Below are 17876 nucleotides of genomic sequence, written 5' to 3'. Positions count from 1 at the left end.
ATGCATGAAGAAGAAATGGTTCGGACAAAGTCATTCTTGTATCTGACCTTTGGCCTCTAAGTGTGACCCTGACCTTAGACCTTGGGACCTGGATCTTGCGCATGACACTCTGTCTCGTGGTGGTGAACATTTGTGCCAAGTTATATCAAAATCCCTCTATGCATGAAGAAGAAATGCTCCGGACAAGGTTTTCATTCTTGTATCCTTTGACCTCTAAGTGTGACCTTGACCTTAAGACTTAGGGACCTGGTTCTTGCGCATGACACTCCGCCTCATGGTGGTGAACATTTGTGCCAAGATATATCAAAATCCCTCCATGCATGAAAAAGATATGCTCCGGACAAAATTTTTTAAGAAAATATGATAAAGGGGAATAACTCAAAAAATAGGCAAGGTAGAGTTATTGTTCTTGCACACTGCACTTCCTCCCAATGTGTTCTATCAGTGTATGAAGTTTGAAGAAAATCCCTCCAGTACTTTTGGAGTTATGCTCCGGACAAAAATTTTTAAGAAAATAATATAAAGGGGAATAACTCAAAAAATAGGCAAGGTAGAGTTCTTGTTCTTGCACACTGCACTTCCTCCCAATGTGTTCTATCAGTGTATGAAGTTTGAAGAAAATCCCTCCAGTACTTTTGGAGTTATGCTCCGGACAAAGATCGTTGCGGACACACGGACGGACAGACGCACGCACGGACGGAGAGCATTTCTAATATCCCCTTCGCCTTTGGCGGGGGGATAAATAAAAAAGTTACAATATAAGCTATTTATAGTAACAACAAAGGGAAGTAATTCTAGGTTCTTGCATATGACACTCCGTCTCATGATGGTGAACAATTGTGCCAAGTTACATCAAAATCCCTCCATGCATGAAAGAGAAATGCTCCAGACAAAGTCATTCTTGTATCTGACCTTAGACCTAGGGTCCTGGTTCTTGCGCATGACACTCCGTTACATGATTGTGAACATTTGTGCCAAGTTACATCAAAATCCCTCCATGCATGAAGAAGAAATGCTCCGGACACAGTCATTATTGATTTTAACCTTTGACCTCCAAGTGTGACCTTGACCTTTGAGATAGGAACCTGCAGTTTGCACATGACACTCCGTCCCACTGAGGTTAACATTCAAGCCAAATATAAACGAGATTGCTCCATGCATGTCAAAGTTATGGTCCGGACAAAGAAATCAGGACTCACGCACGCACATACACCGAACAGCCATTTGGACAACTATGTCTTCGCTTCCGCAAGCGGGCTCGACAATAAAATCAAGTTATGGCTTTATGGCTGTGTTTGGGGCGCTCTGTGCTTCCAGGAAATCTACCCTTACCTTAAAACTTTTATGGAACCTATGCAATGTATTTAGTCATTTTATCATAGTGAATAAGTGAGTGTAATTTCAATCCACTTCCACTTGGATACCAGCTTACAAACAAAAACTTAACCAAATCGGGATGCTGAAGTGGATGCCGACAACAACGTGGATGCCATAGCACTGGTGAGTCCAATAACTCTACCTACTTTCGAATATTCAAGCTAAAATATGATTTCACAGTAACTGATTATTACAACCCTGGTGTTATCTCTCAAAATGTAAACCAAAAACATATTGTAACATCCCACTCGGGTACACACCTGAAAAGCCATTAATATGTAAGCAAAAACCATGGCCACAACAGTTACTATTATTGCCATATAGGCAATCCTGATCTGTCGTGTATAAATCATCTTTTAGCGTCATCTTTTCCTCTTTGAGTCTGTAAAGGAAAGTTTATATTTATTGTACTTGACTGCATTCATACACGCAAAAATTTCACTCTGTACATGGAAATTCTTTCAGCTTGTGTCCTCTTGGATGCTTCATAGATGGGTTTTTACCATGTCTAATTTTAGCAGTAAATTTAATATGTTGTGTTTTTATTATCGACCAACTGATGTTTCTTAGTGATTAAACACTGTCTTTGGAACACTCGTGAGTCATCGTTATATATTGTATGTCAAAGCAAAGTACATTTTTAGTAAGCTTTTTTGATAATAGAACTGATTGGGATGACAAATTCTTGGAATCTACAGCTTCTAATTGAAAAACACCAAAGGCCTGCAACAAAACTTTAGCAATGTTTCCAACTATTTGGCTCCAGAAGTATGTTACAGTATGAAAATGACTGTATGTTCTGTGACATTAGCATTTTCACCAAGAATTCAAGCAGGCTGCACAAATTTTCACAATTCTGTATTAACTCGCCATCAGGAGAAACAAGAGTGCCAGACTGTCAAAAAAATACGCCCGTCTAAATATTCAGTTATGTATCATAAAGATTTGGAGTATTTCAAAGGCCATAATCCAAGAGTGCCTGTGGTGATTTGGCTGGTTAGCAAAACTGGTTGAGATATTATGCCCACAAACATTGTCACAAAGTTTGGTGAAGATCAGATGAAAGCTGTTAAAACTTAGAAGGCGGATAATGCTTAATTTGCAGATTTCGAGTAATTCAAGGGCTATTACGGCGATTTGACTGGTTATCGAACTTGGCCAAGATATTATGCCTGCAAACGTTATCAGCAAGTTTGGTGAAGATCGAATGAAAACTGTTCAGTTTTAAGATCGGTGTGCAAAACTGTACATATCATCCAAGTTTCAAGGCTGCGTCTTAAAAAACAAGAAAGTAGGTCAGTAGGTCAAGGTCAGAGTCAAGTGACCCCTTTTCACTTGGGTCATCAGGTAATTATAATCAAACAGTCTAGGAAATAAGATCTGATAATCTTTGGAGTATTTTTTCCTATATCTCATATAACAAGTGACCCCTCAGGGCTCTTTTCACCCCAGGGGATTAATTTGAACAACAATGCTACATACAAAATATCAAAGGCCTAGGCCTTGAACTTTCAGACAAGAAGATTTTTTTTCTATATAAGTCTATGCTAAACTTGGGACCCCGGTGGACATTAAACGGTCACAAAAGCACACCATGAGCCTTTGGCAACCATTGTTTTTTTTCAAAGCAAGGGTCAAACCAACAGTAGCAAAGAAGAAGTCTGCAAACTGGGCCTTTTGGTGTGGACAGAATTTATACCATACCTAGAAATTTAGGCAAGAATTTAATAAACTGATAAAAGAAATCTAAATCAATCAACTTATACACTGCATAAGTGAAGATTTTGCATCACAGAAATCACATGAAACACAATAAGCACCAGTAGAAGTTCTGAGTGCATTTTTTGCATCTACGACTGCAATACATTAAGGGTTCTCAGTTATTAATTAAATGCTTTATATTTTCTTCTTTTTTTTCAGTGTAAGAAACTTACTAATATTTATCTATTATATAATCTATTTCATATATTGATTTCTTTAATTTTTGTCTAAATCATAAAAACTTCTTCAATCTTCAAAGTACAATTAATATAGTATTTTCTTACAAAAGCATGACACAAGGTGTTAGATAAATGTACAATTTTGATACCTTTTTTAATACCTCCTTCACTCACTCACCCCCCCCCCCCCACCACCAACCCCACCTAATTTTTTACCTGTGCAGATTTATAGTGGGAGAAGAGACACTTGGGTGTCAGATGTTACATTAATTTTGTACTTAATTACTTCTCTATAATCAGTCTAAAGCTAAAGCTGTTTTTAACTGAGACATTTGTTTATCTGTTAACAACTGTCATATCATTATCATTTATGGAAAGCTGAAATTTTTTCTGGAATTCATAGTTGCTTTAACAGATTAAATTAAATTCCAACAAACACATAAAACTGCCTTTTATTTTACCTTTCCAATTCAAAATCCATAAATTCACAAATTTCATGCACATGAATGAAATGATTTTATAGTAATATACCACAAGTTCTTTGATGATGATAATAGAAATATAGAGATTACATAATTTCTGAATATTTCAAATTACCGGCACAATTATTTCTAAAATACTACAAATGTCAATGTAAATCTATAGTAAGTTTAAAATGTAAAGACACTTGTTATTTTGTGGATTTATCATCTTTCTGCTTTTCCTAAGTTTGGTGGTTGCATCAGTCCATTGATGGATCACAAACAAACAAAGATCTTTTAAATATTCATGCAATAAAACATTCAAACATTTATTTTGTTGTTCACTCATTTAGGGTTTGAGGCTTGAGAAATTATGTATTTGTGTAAAACTCTGCTTAGGGGCCAACCATTTGATTTTCTAGGGAGCCTGGGATTTTTAAAAGAAAAATCCTGTCTTTGGTTTTGCTTGAAAAAAATAATTCTGGCTTCAACTCTCAAACAGATTTTTGAAAATATATTTCCATTACTCTGAAAGCCATTATATTCTTTGTTTCGAAACTGCTTTAAGAGTTACAGGCATGAGAACAGGAAATTTCAAAATCAGAGGAACTTTAATAGGCAGGAGTCCTGGTTTTTAGCATTTTAGAGGACTTTAAAATGCCTCAAAATTGTGCCAAAATCCTTGCAATGACATGTTCATTTCAGGGCTTCAAATTAGAAGGAACAGCAGTTCAAAACAAGAGCTGTCAGTGGACAGCGTGCTCGACTATTCTCAGTGCTTGATAGTATAATATAAGCTATGAGTAAAACTTTAACATTACAATTAGCATATTCTAAGTTGAAAAGGAGCCATAATTCAGTCAAAATGCTTGATAGAGTTGCCTCCTCCTTTTTACAGACTGGGGTCACGATGGTTAACAAGTATGCAAAATATCAAAGCAATATCTCAATGGACTTTGAAAATATTTGGGGTGGTACGCAAACTTTTAACATTTGTGTGACACTCACGCTCACGCCGACGCCGGGGTGAGTAGGATAACTCCACTATTCTTCGAATAGTCGAGCTAAAAATGACTAAGGGCAGTTCCAGAATTAATTGTATGGGGGGTGGGGGGTCGGAAGGCACTTTTTGAAAAACAAGAGGATCATGATGACCCTGAATCGCTCGCCTGAGTATATTGAACCACATGTTTCAAATGGCAAACTGATGCTAAAATATTAGAAAGTAGATCAGTAGGTCACATTTATGGTCACTGAAAGACAGTTTAAAGATTGGTGTGCAAAACTGTACATGTCATCCAAATTTCAAGGCTGGATCTTAAACTAAAGTGGTCACAAGCAAAAGTTTACGCACGGACACACAGACGATGTAGACCTACTGACCTAGTTTTTGACTGCAGTTGACCCAGTTTTGAACTTGACCTAGATATCATCAAGATGAATATTCAGACCAACTTTCATACAGATCCCATGAAAAATATTGCCTCTAGAGAGGTCACAAGGTTTTTCTATTATTTGACCTACTGACCTAGTTTTTGATGGCACGTGACCCAGTTTGAACTTGAACTAGATATCATCAAAGTGAACATCCTGACCAATTTTCATGAAGATCCATTGAAAAATATGGCCTCTAGGGAGGTCACAAGGATTTTCTATTTTTAGACCTACTGACCTAGTTTTGGACCGTACATGACCCAGTTTCGAACTTGACCTAGATATAATCAAGATGAACATTCTGACCAACTTTCATAAAGATCCCATGAAAAATGTGACCTCTAGAGTAGTCACAAGCAAAAGTTTACGGACGCACGGACGACGCACAATCACAAAAGCTCACCTTGTCACTTTGTGACAGGTGAACTAAAAACCACCACCCATAATTTTTCATTTTCCTCCAACCCCACTACCCATAATTATGAATTTTCCACTAACCCCCACTACCTATAATTTCATTCCGCTTCGAAAATTTGCCGTTAGAACAGAAAAATGTCTATACCCCACCCACCTGATTTATTATAAGCTCCTTTGACTATCTACAAGTAAAACTTGAAACTGAAGTTCTAAACTAATACAATTAAATGTTAAAAACTTGCTTGATCTTTTGATACATTTTCCCAATTTTGACAATTTACCACATTAAAATTTCCCAATATGACCAGGGGCCTTTTTCCCAAAAACCCTTGAAAAAGCACTGTTTTAAAAGGATTCTGTATTTTTTTAAAATGAATGATAATGACAACTAACTCCATAATTACTTATTCAATATTCAGTGTCCTAATGTTCTAAACCATGCCTTGCTGTCACTAAGTATGATAAATGTTTCCTCGAGCCCCCCTAAGATGTCCCGATTAACATCTAGTTTTGCCTGGCTTTGCCCCTTAGGGCTCATTTATCTTTTAGGTATCAATTATATGATTAATGTATGAAATCTCTACCTACAGGTAAGGGAGATCACTGCATAGGAGATTGATCATCCAAGAACTACTATTTAATTAGTTGGATTACTTTATGTCTAAAGCATCAACTTCAAATACTTATGCGGCATTATCATTAATTTAACACATTTTAATGCAAAAAATTGCTTTTATAAAACATTCACTCAAAACACACTATGTGCAATAAGATGTGCAAAATGCCACTTTCTTTGTTTTGAATAACACAAGTATAACAAAAATATTTTGAACAAAAAAATATCTTTAAAACAAATTCTGGTTTTCAAGTTCTGAAAAAAAAATCCTGACTTTCATGGCAAACCCCCCCCCCCCCCCCCCACCTAACTCCAAGTAAAATCCCAGCCCCCTACGCCCCACCCCCCTACGCCCCACCCCCAGAAGTTCAAATGGTCGGCCACTTACAAAAGCAATAACTTTGGTAGTAATCTTATTTTTTACTAGAAATTGTTTATATTTCCAGACTTTTTGTCTGAGATATGTTCACATTTTGTTTTAAAACTGACAAACCTAAATGGATAAAACAAAATATTTCATACAAAATTGAAGATGTATGTAATAAAAGCAAAAATTAAATATGTAATGACAAAGTTTTATGCTTACATGTTTTGCCTTGTAAATAATTCAGCAAACTTTGTAACACTGAGTCAACATTAAGTCCTCTCACATTTAAAAGTTTTTATCTTAACGGTGTACACTTTCATTAATTCACTGGTAATCTCCCAGTACAACTATTGCCCAATACTTTATCCTTTGTAAAATATTCAGTTAACCCCTATCTATGATGAATGTCTCCATAAGCATGTATGGATATAAACCGCCTGGATTCAGCAAAATGTCCAGACTATGTACCGGCATTCGGATGTTTATATTTTCACTGTCCTAATCAAACAAATATATCCGGGGTTTTGTTTCAAGCAGGATCCAGAAGTAATGGTGTTTTAACAAAACAAGAATACCTTTTGAAGTCACCTGATTTTAAAGGCTCATACTGCCCTATTTAGAATGTGCTGCACAAATGACAAGAGTAAATATGGCAATGCAGGAAAAAACTACTATAAAAATAAAATATGCATTGTATCTGTTTTTATTTTTTGAAGATATTATATATTGTTACTTATCACATGTTTGACGTTGTGGGAGTGGAATAAAGCCATTACATAAATTTGATAATATACAAGACTAAGTGTAATAAAGCTTTGACGTTGACGTCATTTTAACCCTTTCCCACATCGATACGTTTATCACCGTATCTATCGATTACCAAACAGAAACGTATTGACCTGTGTCTATCGGTTCCCCGATAGAAACGTATTATACCGATTAACGGCCATTTGAACAGAATCGTTTTATCCCGTGTCTCATAATCAATCGCTTTATTTCGTTCTTTTCCTAAAGAAACAAATTCCGGATGTTTACTAACTCAAAATATGGGATTTCGTCATCATTATTTACGTACAAGATCATGTGGTTACTATCTAAATTTATCGAGTACTTTGCAAAGAAAGACACCGGGGTTTTTTCCTACATGTGCACGACGCTACGTCATGGAAAATTACTGAGAAAACTGCTTGCAACTGGCCGATTCGCGGGCTTTCCTTGTTCTAAAAATAACAACCATTTAACATCAAAGTATTTTTAAATGTGTTAGGTCATGAAGGTCACACGTGATACATGCAGATTTCCCCTAAACAACAATTTGTGTATATACGATGGCTTGGAATTTATGGCCTTACATAACGGGAAGTGTTAATCAAAACAGAAGGACCGTGGCTTTCAAATATTTTATGACACCCCAAGAGTTAATTGCAGCGGAAGTCACCCGTGATGTACCGACCTTTGATCATCAAAATATTACGCAATATTATCCTAAAATTTCAATTTTTAGCACAAGAATACTGTAGTCGGTTACGACACTCGATCTCAGCGATCTTTTTGCACTTTCAGAAATTTTACGATCCGTTATTTTTGTAGTGTTATTCAGTTTGATGGTTGTTTTTTTATATAAATACTTACTGATTCCGATTCGGAAGATAAGTCTATTACTATAAATCAAACTTTGAAACATCAAAATGAAATTGTATATGAATTTCAATGTGAAAGTAATCCAAAACAGAATTTTATGCCTAAAAATATATATTCCCGTACTTAAACACTTTATATCTTCGAAACTCAAAGAGAAACTACAATAAATTTTGTATCATCAGAAAGAGAATTTAAATTGCTATAAACTTTATATTGATAAAAATAATGTCAAACTTACAGAAAATATTAAAATAATGACATTTTTAACATAAGTGTGTGTAATCACAAAATAATGTCAACACCTCTGTTCAGATAAGACAGTCACCTTTATCAGCCATATACCGATTATTGATTATTGATTATCACTTATCAGTGTTATGTAAAAGAGGTTACTTTGGCTTCTGTTCTGTGTGATAAAGGGTTAAATATATGAGACATTGTTCCAATTTACTCAGTCTATAATACGTAAAGAAAGATGAAATTTGATGTTTCAGCAGGAAAACTTACATATGATAAAAAGAATATTACATTAATTTTGTGTCTTTCCACTTTGAATTTATTAAACTCTTGAATAAAATTAATAGAATGCTCGGCAGAGCCTCACATTTTGAATAAGTTTAATATGAAAAGACACTCATGCAATATCCCCTATATAATATTTGTTAATTTCAGTGTTATATTATCAAAATATCTATTACATCAGTTGCACACTAGACTTGAAAATGTAAAACAAGCACACTCTTATTTTATTTCATGTGTTATCAAGGGTTTTAACCAAATTTTACCCACTAGCCCCAACTGTATCTGATATTTATGTCTAGACACAGACATTTATCAAAACATTATTTTGAATTACCTCCCTTTAACAGGTCTGAGATTTTACAATTCAAAATTTTCAAAATTTTTTGTAGAAAACAATAATGAAACTTCAACTATGTCTCCCTTGAAGCTTTAAATGAAAAGGTATGTGGGGCTTTAAAGAATCTGTTTGTTCTGACTGATCATTGTAAGCGGTAATTGAATTCCATGAAAAAACAACAGGAAATCCAAACTGTTAACCCTTTCTACATGGCATGCAAAAAAACACCTTTAACTAATCTTTTTAAATTTTGTGTTTGTTCTGAACTGGTCTTGCACAAAAAAGTTTAAAACTAGAGCTATCACTGAAAGTGATGAATGTACCCCCCGCACGCACTGACACGTACAGTACATTGCAATTTGACTTACACAAGATTGCATACTTATGTGCACTGTATGTATAAAGACTATAATGCATTAAGGGGACGTTATGTATATAGTGTATTAACAAAAAACATAGTCCAATAACTCTGCAAAATATTTTTCTGAAAGAATCTAACATGGGCCATACACAAGTAAGGTTGGTACTGATTACTTGTGTGAAGTTTCATTAAATTGTGTCAAGGGGATGAGGAGAGTTGGTGCGCACAAGATTGTGTCTACGGATGGACAGACAGACAGACAGAAAACCTGAAACCAGTATACCCCTCTTTACAACTTCGTTGTTTGTTGTTGGGAGGGGGGGGGGTACAATGAAGTATTTAAAACTTTTTTTTTAACTTTTGTAAACTTAAGAGTTTGAGCTAGATTTAAACCTATAATAATTTATTGTTATCTATTACAATATCTGTTCATGTCATTTCTATGTACACAAAATGTAAACGTGATTTTCACCTTTTTATTACCTTCAAACGTGACTGAGATGTAACCCTATCTTCATCCACTGTGTACGTGACCATTTATAGGTGCATGCACAATATAATCATCATATTAAATAAATATATAACACATGGGTATTTTTGCAAATTATTGACAGTAAGAACTTAGCTGTTTTCGTAACTAGCACATTTATCTAATAAACTAACATATACTTTGAAATTCTAAAATTTCATTTGCACAGAATTTGTATTGGTCAAAATGTTTATTATATTGCATGTGTATGTGTGTGGGGGTGGGGGGGGGGGGGGGGGACTTAAATTTGTGGATTTCAAACTAAAAGATAAAACAAGTATCTTTCAGTTATTGGGATCTATTCACACAGATTGAAACAACCACAAAGCAAAAATTAGTCCCCAATAATTAATAATTTCACAGTTCTTCATGACGGCTTCAAGCACTTGCAAAGAGATGAACAAGATCGCCAGACTGTCTCAAAATATGCCCCTCATCAAACTTGGCCTAATTCAAAGGCAATAATCGAAGACAGCCTGGGGCAATTTGGGTGGTTATTTAATTTGGTCGAGATATTATGCCCACAAACATTGTCAGCAAGTTTGGTGAAGATCGGATGAAAACTGTTTGACTTAGAGAGCGGACAAGGCTAAATTCGCAGTTTTTCGAGTAGTTCAAGGGCCATAATCAAAGAGTGCCTGGGACGATTTGGGTGGTTATCGAACTTGACCGAGATATTATGCCCATAAACATTGTCAGCAAGTTTGGTGAAGATCGGGTGAAAACTGTTCGACATAGAGAGTGGACATGCTTTGGACGCCGAAAGCCTGCTCACCTATCTTTCAGAGACAGGTGTATAGCAAGAGCTGTCACAGGAGACAGTGCACTTGACTATTTCAATGCTGGATAGTGAAACTGGGCACATCTGAGGAAGCTGGAGCTGTCACTGGATTGTTTAATGACTCCAATGCTGGATGAAGATATTGCACAACAGCTTGAGTCTGTGTCAAAAATATTAAGTAATAGGACAGGTAAAGATAAAGTGTATCAAAACCCTATATAAGTATAATTCTAAGCAAAAAGGGGGCATAATTCATAGAATATTGGTCAAGAGTTATGCACCTTGTGTCGTATGATGCGGGTGATGATGTGGAACAACCATTTCAAGTTCGAATCAAATCCATTTAGTAATAACTGAGATATAGTGAAAATGCATCAAAATTTACCCTAAATTCTAAGTAAAGTGGTAGAGGACCACAAGGCATTGCTACATACCAAACATCAAAGGCCTATGTCTTGTGGTTTCAGACAAGAAGATTTTTAAAGTTTTTTCCTATATAAATCTATGTAAAACTTCTTTTTACGCCAAGGGCATAATTTGAACAGTCTTTATAGAGGACCATTAGATGAATTGTCACATGCCAAGTGACCCCCAGATTGGGGCCATATTTGACCCTAGGGGGATAATTTGAACAATCTTGGTAGAGGACCACTAGATAATGCTACATGCCAAATATTAAAGGCCTATGATCTGTGGTTTTTGACAAGAATATTTTTAAAGTTTTTCCTTTCGGTTGCCATGTACATAATTCAATTCTTTGAACAATTTTTAAAGAAGACCATCCAAGGAAAATCCCTGTGAAGTTTCATCAAAATTGGCCTGGTGGTTTAGAAGGAGATGTTGTTTTAAGGAAAGTGTGGCCGGACGAACGCCGGACGGACGCCAGACGGTGAGAGATCACAATAGCTCACCCACTGGCTCAGGTGAGCTAAAAATGGGGAATAATTTTGAAAAATGCAAAGTAGAGTTATGGAACCTGCTCAGTGCATGTCAGATCATGACAGTGAACAAGTCTGTGACGTTTCAATTCATTCCCATTAGTGGGTACTGAGATACCAGCTTACATACAAAACCTTAATAAAAAATTTCTAAGTCGAAAAATGGGCATAATTTTGTAAAGATGCAAAAGAGAGTTATGGAACTTGTGCAGTGTAAGTCAGTTGATCACAGTGAATAAGTGTGTGAAGTTTCAATCCTTTCCCGCAAGTGGTAACTGAGATACCAGCTTGCATACAAAAACTTAACCAAATCGGGACACGGACGTCACAGGACACAGACGACGACACATGGGCGAGTCCAATAGCTCTACCTATTCTTTGAAAAGTCGAGCTAAAAACAAGAAAGTAGGTGAGTAGGTCAAGGTCACAGTCAAGTGGCCCTAATCGCTTGGGGTCATCAGGTAATTATAATTAAACAGTCTAGGAAATATGATCTGATAATTTTTTAAGTATTTATTTCTATATACTCATAAAACAAGTGACCCCCAGGGCAGCGCCTTTTTTCTCCCCAGGGGCATAATTTAAACAATCTTGTTAGAGATCCACTAGGCAATGCTACATACCAAATATCAAAGGCCTAGGCCTTGAACTTTCAAACAAGATCTTTTTTTCCTACATAAGTCTATGTAAAACTTGTGACCCCCAGGGCAGGGCCTTTTTTCCTTAAAATCCCTTCATGGATGGCAGAGTTATGGACCGAACAGGAAAAAAAGCCCTGTTGACCTTTGACACCCCCCCAAATGTGACCTTGACCTTTGAACCAGGGGTCCGGATTTTGCGCATGACACGTCGTCTCATCATGGGGAACATTTGTGCCAAGTGATATTAAAATCCCTTAATGAATGACAGAGTTATGGACCGGACATGAAACAGACCCTGTTCATGCCATGTTAACATTTGACTGCCAAGTTTGACCTTGACCTTTGAGCTAGAGGTCTGAAAATTGTGCAAGACATATCGTCTTCTTATCAGATAAATTTGTGCCAAGTAATATCAAAATCCCTTCATGGATGGGAAAGTTATGGACCGGACAGGAAAAAAGCTCTCTTGACCTTTGAGCTCCAATTGTGATCTTGACCTTTGAGCTAGGGGTCCGTGTTTTGCGCAAGACATGTCGTCTCATCATGGGGAACATTTAAGCCAAGCAATATTATAATCCCTTTATGGATGACAGAGTTATGGACCGGATACGAAATTGCAGACAGACAGAATGATGGCAAAGCACATTCCTATAGTCCCCGAAACTGGTTTTTAACCAGCAGGGGACTAACAAGGGCTTTTCTATGACTTTACCTAGTGATCTAATTTAAACTTTAGGAGACCCTGTGTTCCATAAAAATGAGGTAGAAAATGTGGCCTCTAGGGTGATAACAATGTTTTCCTATTAATTGACCTATTGCCTTAGTTTTTCATCCAAGACAACCCATTAACAACTCATCAGAGACTTTATTGAGGGTATATCAAAATGATAAAGTTTCATTAAGATTGGGCTAAAACTGTGACCTCTAGTGTTTATAGTCAAATTGCTGACAACACACAATGCACAACGTCCACAAGGTGATCACAATCACTCAAATAAAACATTTGCTGCCTATGATCACAAGAGATCACAGAGTGATCTTGGCGCCCACCATTGAGCCATTTTTGAAAGTTCCAAATTTCAAGACTAGATCAACGTCAAAATCAAGGTCAAAGTTCATTTCGGTACACAAAACTGTGCATGTGGTCCATGCATGTGGTCCAAATTTGAAGCTGTAGCTTGAGAAATGTGAAAGTAGGTCACTAGGTCAATCTCAAGGTCAAAGTTCATTTCGGTACACAAAACTATGCACGTAATCCAAATTTGAAGACTGTAGCTTGAGAAATGTGAAAGTAGGTCAATTAGGTCAAAATCAAGGTCAAATTTCATTTCGGAACACAAAACTATGCATGTGGTCCAAATTAAAAGTGAAAGTAGGTCACTAGGTCAATGTCAAGGTCAAAGTTTATTTCGGTACATAAACCTATGCATGTGGTCCAAATTTGAAGGCTGTAGCTACAGAAATGTGAAAGTAGGTCACTAGGTCAAGATCAAGGTCAACTCATGTCAAGGTTCATCTAGCCACTCAAAACTATACATAAGGTCCAAATTTGAATGTTGTAGGTTACGACAAGAAGATTTTTAAAGTATTTCTCTATATAAGTCTATATAAACCATGTGACCCCCGAGCGGGGCCATATTTGACCCTAGGGAAATAATTTGGAAAATCTTGGCAGAGGACTGCTAGATGATGCTACACACCAAATATCAAAGTCCTAGGCCCTATGGTTTTGGACAAGAAAATTTTCAAAGTTTTCCCTATATAAATCTATATAAAATCTTAAAAATAAACAAAGGGCCATAACTCCCTCAAAAATTGTTGAACCATTCTGATTTTCTGGGGGACACAACTAGGGTACCAATACAACATTCTGACAAAGTTTGGTCAAAATCCCCCCAGTAGTTTCTGAGGAGATGCGATAACGAGAAATTGTTAACGGAAGGACGGACGGACGACGGATGCAGAGTGATGAATAGCCCACCATCTGATGATGGTGGGCTAAAAACAAAACTGGAACCATTACTTTGGTGATTGCCTCCGTAACAGTATTTCCTGTCTACCTATGTTAATTTCCTGCGCTTCGTTTAAAGTTGCTGTAGTTAGAAGGACATTTTGTTTGATTTTACTTTTAATATAATCTTCAGCTTCAGCCAGTGGAAGAACTTCATACTGTATACTGCTTTTGGGAAAATGATTCTTAGTAATTTTAGGATCAGAAAGATAGAGCATTTGGCTAGAGATTTTGGGATGCATTATGACATAAATTATAATACTTAACAAGAGCTGTCCGTAAGACAGCCAAGCTCAACTATTCGAAATATTGTCCCAGAAGCAGGAAAATATTACCCAAAAAGGTTAAATATCAAAAGAGTTTTAAGTTCAAAAGGGGGCATAATTTGACCAAAATGCATATTAGTTATGGGACTTACTGCTATCAACTAGTTTTATAACCCCGAAGGCACATGTGAAGTTTCAATTCAATATCTGCATTAGTTTTGGAGATAGAAACTCGCATGTAAAACTTTAACCAGAATTTTCTAAGTCCAAAAGGGGGCATAATTTGCCCAAAATACATGCCAGAGTTATGGGACTTGACCCAGTGAGGTTGGTAATTGATCTAGAAAAAGAAAAAATAAGTTTCAAATCTATATGCCTTTTAGTAATTGCCGTATGTACTTGCACGCAAAACTTTAACCAGGATTTTCTAAGTCCAAAAAGGGGAATAATTTGCTCAAAATACATGTAAGAGTTATGGGACTTGATCCAGTGAGGTAAGTAATTGATCTAGAAAAAGAAAAAATAAGTTTCAAATCTGTATGCCTTTTAGAAATAGCTGTATGTACTTGCACGCAAAACTTTAACCAGAATTTTCTAAGTCCAAAAGGGGGCATAATTTGGCCAAAATGAATGTCAGAGTTATGGGACTTGCTGCTATCAACTAGTTTTATAACCCCGAAGACACATGTGAAGTTTCAAATCAATATCTGCATTAATTTTGGAGATAATAACTTGCATGTAAAACATTAACCAAAATTTTCTAAGTCTAAAAGGGGGCATAATTTGCTCAAAATACATGTCAGAGTTATGGGACTTGACCCAGTGAGGTTCATAATTGATCTAGAACAAAAGATCACAGAGTGATCTTGGCGCCCACCAATGTGCCATTTTTGAGTGTTCCAAATTTCAAGACTTATTGACTGGCTCAAGGTCAAATTTCATTTCCGTACACAACACTGTGCATGTGGTCCAAATTCGAAAGCTGTAGCTTGAGAAATGTGGAAGTAGGTCACTAGATCAATTTCAAGGACAAAGTTATTTGTACACAAAACTATTCATGTGCATCAAGTTTGAAGGCTGTAGCTTGAGAAATTTGAAAGTAGGTCACTAGGTCAATCTTAAGGTCAAAGTTTAATTTGGTACACAAAACTATGCAATTGGTCCAAATTTGAAGGCTGTAGCTTGAGAAATGTGTAAGAAGGTCACTAGGTCAAAATCAAGGTCAAATTTTACTTCAGAGCACAAATCTATGCATGTGGTCCAAAATTGAAGCCTGTACCTTCAAAAAATGTGAAAGTAGGTCACTAGGTCAATGTCAAGGTCAAAGTTTGTTTCGGTACACAATCCTATGCATGTGGTCTAAATTTGAAGCCTGTAGCTACAGAAATGTGAAAGTAGGTCACTAGGTCAATCTTTAGGTCAAAATTCATATTGGTACACAAAACTATGCATGTGGTCCAAATTTGAAGGCTGTAGCTTGAGAAATGTGAAAGCAGGTCACTAGGTCAAAATCAAGGTCAAATTTTATTTCAGAATACAGAACTATGCATGTGGTCCAAATTTGAAGCTTCTACCTTCAAAAATGTGAAAGTAGGTCACTAGGTCAATGTAAAGGTCAAAGTTTGTTTCGGTACATAAAACCATGCATGTGGTCCAAATTTGAAGGCTGTAGCTTGAGAAATGTGAAAGTAGGTCACTGGGTCAAAATGAAGGTTAAATTTCATTTCGGAACACAAAACTATGCATGTGGTCCAAATTTGAAGCTTGTACCTTCAAAAATGTGAAAATAGGTCACTAGGTCAAAATCAAGGTCAAAGTTTATTCCGTTGCACAAAACTATGCATGTGGTCCAAATTTGAAGGCTGTAGCTACAGAAATGTGAAAGTAGGTCACTAGGTCAAAATCAAGGTCAACTCATGTCAAGGTTCATCTTGCCACTCAAAAATATACATGTGGTCCAAGTTTGAATGTTGTAGTTATTGACAAGAAGATTTTAAAAGCTTTTCCCTATATAAGTCTATATGAACCATGTGACCCCCGGGGCGGGGCAATATTTGACCCTAGGGGGATAATTTGAACAAACTTGGTAGAGAACCACTAGATGATGCTACATTACAAATATCAAAGCCCTAGGCTTTGTGGTTTGCACAAGAAGATTTTTCAAAGTTTTTCCCTATGTAAGTCTATGTAAACCATATGATCCCCTGGGCGGGGCCATTTTTGACCCTAGGGGTATAATTTGAACAATCTTAGTTGAAGGCCACTAGATGATGTCACAAACAAAATATCAAAGCCTTAGGCTCTGTGGTTTTGGACAGGAGGATTTTCAAAGTTTTTCCCTATATAAATCTATGTAAATTATAGAAATAAACAAAGGGCCATAACTCACTCAAAAATTGTTGAACCAGTCTGATTTTCAGGGGGACACAACTAGGGTACCAATACATCATTCTGACAAAGTTTGGTCAAAATCCCCTCAGTAGTTTCTGAGGAGATGCGATAACGAGAAATTGTTAACGGACGGACGGACGGACGGAATGACGGACGGACGGACCACGGACGCAGAGTGATTTTAATAGCCCACAATCTGATAATGGTGGGCTAAAAAGAAAAAATAAGTTTCAAATCTATATGCCTTTTAGAAATAGCTGTATGTACTTGCACGCAAAACTTTAACCAGAAAAGTCCAAAAGGGGGCATAATTTGGTCAAAATGAAGGTCAGAGTTATGGGACTTGCTGCTATCAACTAGTTTTATAACCCCGAAGACACATGTGAAGTTTCAAATCAATATCTGCATTAGTTTTGGAGATAGTAACTTGCATGTAAAACTTTAACCAAAATTTTCCAAGTCCAAAAGGGGGCATAATTTGCTCAAAATACATGTCAGAGTTATGGGACTTGACCCAGAGAGGTTGGTAATTGACCTAGAAAAAGAAAAAATAAGTTTCAAAGCTATTTGCCTTTAATTGATGACTGTATGTACTTGCATGCAAAAACTTAACCAAGGTGTGACGCCGACGCCGACGCCAGGGTGAGTAGAATAGCTAGACTATTCTTTGAATAGTCGAGCTAAAAATAAGTAATGAAAACCTCCAAGGGATTTTGATATTAAAATCAGGCAATGCATTTCACACTTTTTTTGGATACATAAGTCACTTTTGGCTATTAACTGGGTTAAAAATGTTGACAGACCTACTTCTCCGTGAAGTAAAAACACGAAGGGAAAACACTTCAA

The 17876-nt window shown here is 36.5% G+C and overlaps 1 protein-coding gene across 12 annotated transcripts in view; it reads right to left on the bottom strand.

Annotated features, from left to right (window-relative positions):
- LOC123554410 (high affinity copper uptake protein 1-like) overlaps window positions 1-17876 on the bottom strand; it is a 113853-nt gene that overhangs the window by 71176 nt on the left and 24801 nt on the right. For 5 of the 12 annotated variants that reach the window (XM_045344617.2, XM_045344609.2, XM_045344543.2 and 2 more), the window contains exon 2: window positions 1638-1759. The exons of 6 other annotated variants lie outside the window; for them this stretch is intronic. In XM_045344617.2, the coding sequence (XP_045200552.1) occupies window positions 1638-1730 (93 nt within the window). In that variant the 5' untranslated portion in view covers window positions 1731-1759. Of the gene's footprint in view, window positions 1-1637; window positions 1760-6831; window positions 7017-17876 lie in introns of those variants that run through there. One more of the 12 variants, XM_045344635.2, reaches the window with a different exon arrangement.

Source organism: Mercenaria mercenaria, chromosome 15, assembly GCF_021730395.1.
Source record: "Mercenaria mercenaria strain notata chromosome 15, MADL_Memer_1, whole genome shotgun sequence".
Lineage (NCBI taxonomy): Eukaryota > Metazoa > Mollusca > Bivalvia > Venerida > Veneridae > Mercenaria > Mercenaria mercenaria.
Note: the sequence above shows the minus strand (reverse complement) of the source record. Positions and strands in the feature narration are given on the sequence as shown.